The sequence below is a fragment of the Mus caroli genome, chromosome 11 (assembly GCF_900094665.2).
Source record: "Mus caroli chromosome 11, CAROLI_EIJ_v1.1, whole genome shotgun sequence".
Taxonomy (NCBI): domain Eukaryota; kingdom Metazoa; phylum Chordata; class Mammalia; order Rodentia; family Muridae; genus Mus; species Mus caroli.
This window is the reverse complement of record NC_034580.1, coordinates 1,873,193-1,876,325: the sequence shown is the minus strand read 5'-3', so window position 1 is coordinate 1,876,325 and position 3,133 is coordinate 1,873,193. Positions and strand designations below refer to the sequence as shown.

The window sequence follows — 3,133 nt, the reverse complement described above, 5'->3', positions numbered from 1 at the left end:
CCAACTATCACTCTTTAGTGAGTAAGTGACAGGCCATAGGGAGAATATGTGAACTTTCTGAGTAAATGTAGGAAGTCTACACGTTGCCCAGGATAGTCTTGATCTCAGGACCAGTGATTCTCCTGCTGGGACTTCAGAAGTGTATCATGAATAACTGCTAAGATCAGCCTGCTTTCTGTTTTTAACAACCTCCTCCCTGCCTGGGTAAGAATGGATTCTCAGAACCTACTCACCTCCACCTTGATGGCACAGCGGCCAATGGCACGCACTGCCTTCCGTACGAAATCCACGTCTACTTCTGTAGCATACTCTTTGAGTTCTGCCAATACCTGTGGTCCAAACAAAAAATAGGCTGGATGGGTCTGATGAAACCACCTGTTACAACTCCTGGGTAATGGGAATGCACAAACGCCCAAAGGGACACGATTCTGCTGCTTGCTCACATGACAGCCTCCCCCACGGGTGGGGGGGAGTATCATTAGGTTCCTCAAAGGAACCTGAAAGGTAGAGGAGGACTGTGTAGCAAGGGACAAAAACCCTTGCTTTATATTAGCAGCTACTATATCCAAGTGCATTATTTTGTGTGTGTGGTACTGGGGATTGATCTGGGGCCGTGTGTGCTAAGTAGATGCTCTAACCACCAACCTACACTCCCAGCCTCAACTACTGCTTTTGGGGGCTTTGAGACAGTCTCTCACTGGCCCGGAGCTTGTGGATGAAGCTAGGCTAGCTGGATAGCCAGCCCCAGGAATTTACCTGTCTCTACCTCTCCAGAGTTGGGATTATAAAGGCACACCACCAAACTCAGTTTTTAAAAAAAGATCTATTTTTTTTATTGGTGTGTGTGTGCATGTGTGTGTCTCACAGAGGACAGAAGACGGCATCAGATACTCTGAAACCGGAGTTCCTGGTGTTTGTGAGCTTCCTGAAGTAGGTGCTGAGAACTAAACCCATGCCCTTTGAAAGAGGAGTGAGTGCTCTTAACTACAGAGTCATCTCTTCAGCTCCCTTAGGACACCACTTTCAAATCTTCATAACTGGCCCTAGTAAGTGCTTTACTGACTGAGTGATATCCATCCCTAGGTGTCCAACTATCACTCTTTAGTGAGTAAGTGACAGGCCATAGGGAGAATATGTGAACTTTCTGAGTAAATGTAGGAAGTCTACACGTTGCCCAGGATAGTCTTGATCTCAGGACCAGTGATTCTCCTGCTTCAGGAGCCCAAGTATCTGGGACTTCAGAAGTGTACCTGGGTGCACAGCTTAAGAACATTCTTCAGTAGTAAAAATATTAGTTGGTTTTGCCTGCTTACAATGCTCTACAGCCCCCACCCCCACGCTGAACTCTGAGACAAAATGTCAACACCGAGCATGCTTAGCTGACCTGACCTACAGACACAGCTAGTAACGGAAATTGTCTTGACAGCAAAGCTTGTGCCCCACACCACATACTCTGCTTGCTTGCCTGGGCAATGTTGGCCTGGGAGGCCAGGCGGATCATAATGTCCAGTTTCTCCAGCTTCACGTAGATGGGGTCATTGTACTTCACAAAGAAAACCTTCATTTCATGCTTCAAGATCTCTGGCCTGGTGGCAGGACAGGATGCCCAGAGAACAAACAAACAAACATCATAAGACCTTTAAGGACGCTATTCCACATCTGCTGGGGATTTCCTGGGCTGCAGGTGAAATATGATGTCTAGGGAGGTAGAACCTCTGTTAAGATTGTGTGATTATCAGCAGTGGTTCTACCCGGCTACAGCTTGCTGGGCCATATCTCAGGAAGGAAAAACAGTTCAAGGTCAGCAGGCAGCAGGCTAGGGTTTTAATCCCAATGTGTGATCTCAGCTTTTGATTCCTAACCCATGAAATAAGAATGAACTATGCAGGAACAATTACCAAATCTGCTAGTATTAGATCTCGTGTGACAAACTCAAACTCTGGGAACATTCATCCTGTTCATTCAATGATAAAAATGGTTGACTACACTACTTATAAACAATATGATTTATGCTCAAACCCTGCTTTCCTTCTGCAGTCCTAAAATATTGGAGTGTACCCCTAATGCACACCTTAGGTACCCTGTCTCAATTAGGCTCCATGGGCAGAAACATTCCACACACGTTGCTTGTCTCGTGTGACCCTCCAACAGAGGGAAAGCCCATGAGGAAGCGTTTCCATATTCTCCTTTATGACCAAGCTGCAGGCGCTCTAGGAAGGCTTTGGGAGGAGCACAACGGCTGACTATTGGGAAATGCTAGCCAGCTTCAGGACATTAGGCTGAGTCTGGGGACACAAACAGACTCTTGTGAGGGAGATGAGACATCTAGGATCATCAATGTCTGCTTTATGAAGGCACTTGCTAATAGGAACTGTCACCTGATGAGCTATCTAAGTGTGCCCACTGCTCATCTGCTGCCACCTGCTGCCCTCAATGGTCCCACGGGACGTGTTTCTAAAACAAGGACATTCAGAAAGGTTACAAAGCTTGGATCTGTCACACACTAAACAGTTGAGAGCTTGATGGTAAAAGGCACCATTCAATTCTACTTCTATGCCCTTTCCAAGACAGAAATGAATAATTCTAAAACAAAGTGACAGCCAGGGTTGAAGCTCTGTGATGGGCACAGAGGAAGGAGGAACTCAGGAGTCAGTGCTGTCATAGAAACCTATGTGGAGGGGCTGGCTGAATGAGCTCTGGGTGCTCTGTGGGAAGGGAAGTGAGATGGGTAGCAGGAAGATGACTTCCATAAGCAAGACTTGACAAAGGCCACCCTGTCACATCAGGCTGGCACAGGTCATGACCCCATGACACAAACAATGTCTTAAGAGATTATCATGTCAAATATAGCACAGAGGACCCTGCATGCTGACCAAGCTCCTATATTCTAACTAATGCAGTGGCCATGGCACTGCACAGACACCCGCACTGCAGGAGCAAAGGCCAAGTTTCTTCACATCACTTAGGGACTTGGGATACTTTACCCATGTTTACCTTCCAAATCTTCGCAAATGTGCCAGCTCAGTAAATATCTTTTTTTTTTTTTTTTTTTTTGAAACAGGGTTTCTCTGTGTTGCCCTGGCTGTCCTGGCACTCACTTTGTAGACCAGGCTGGCCTCCAACTCAGAAATCA

General features: G+C 46.5%; 1 protein-coding gene across 1 annotated transcript in view; it reads right to left on the bottom strand.

Moving 5' to 3' along the window:
• The window catches only part of Ap1b1 (adaptor related protein complex 1 subunit beta 1), a 53,775-nt gene that overhangs the window by 17,190 nt on the left and 33,452 nt on the right, over positions 1 to 3,133 (bottom strand). The window contains exons 9-10 of the mRNA XM_029483167.1: positions 1,466 to 1,586; positions 222 to 329 (exon numbers count right to left, since the gene is read on the bottom strand). Of these exons, the coding sequence (XP_029339027.1) occupies positions 222 to 329; positions 1,466 to 1,586 (229 nt within the window). The remainder of the gene's footprint in view (positions 1 to 221; positions 330 to 1,465; positions 1,587 to 3,133) is intronic.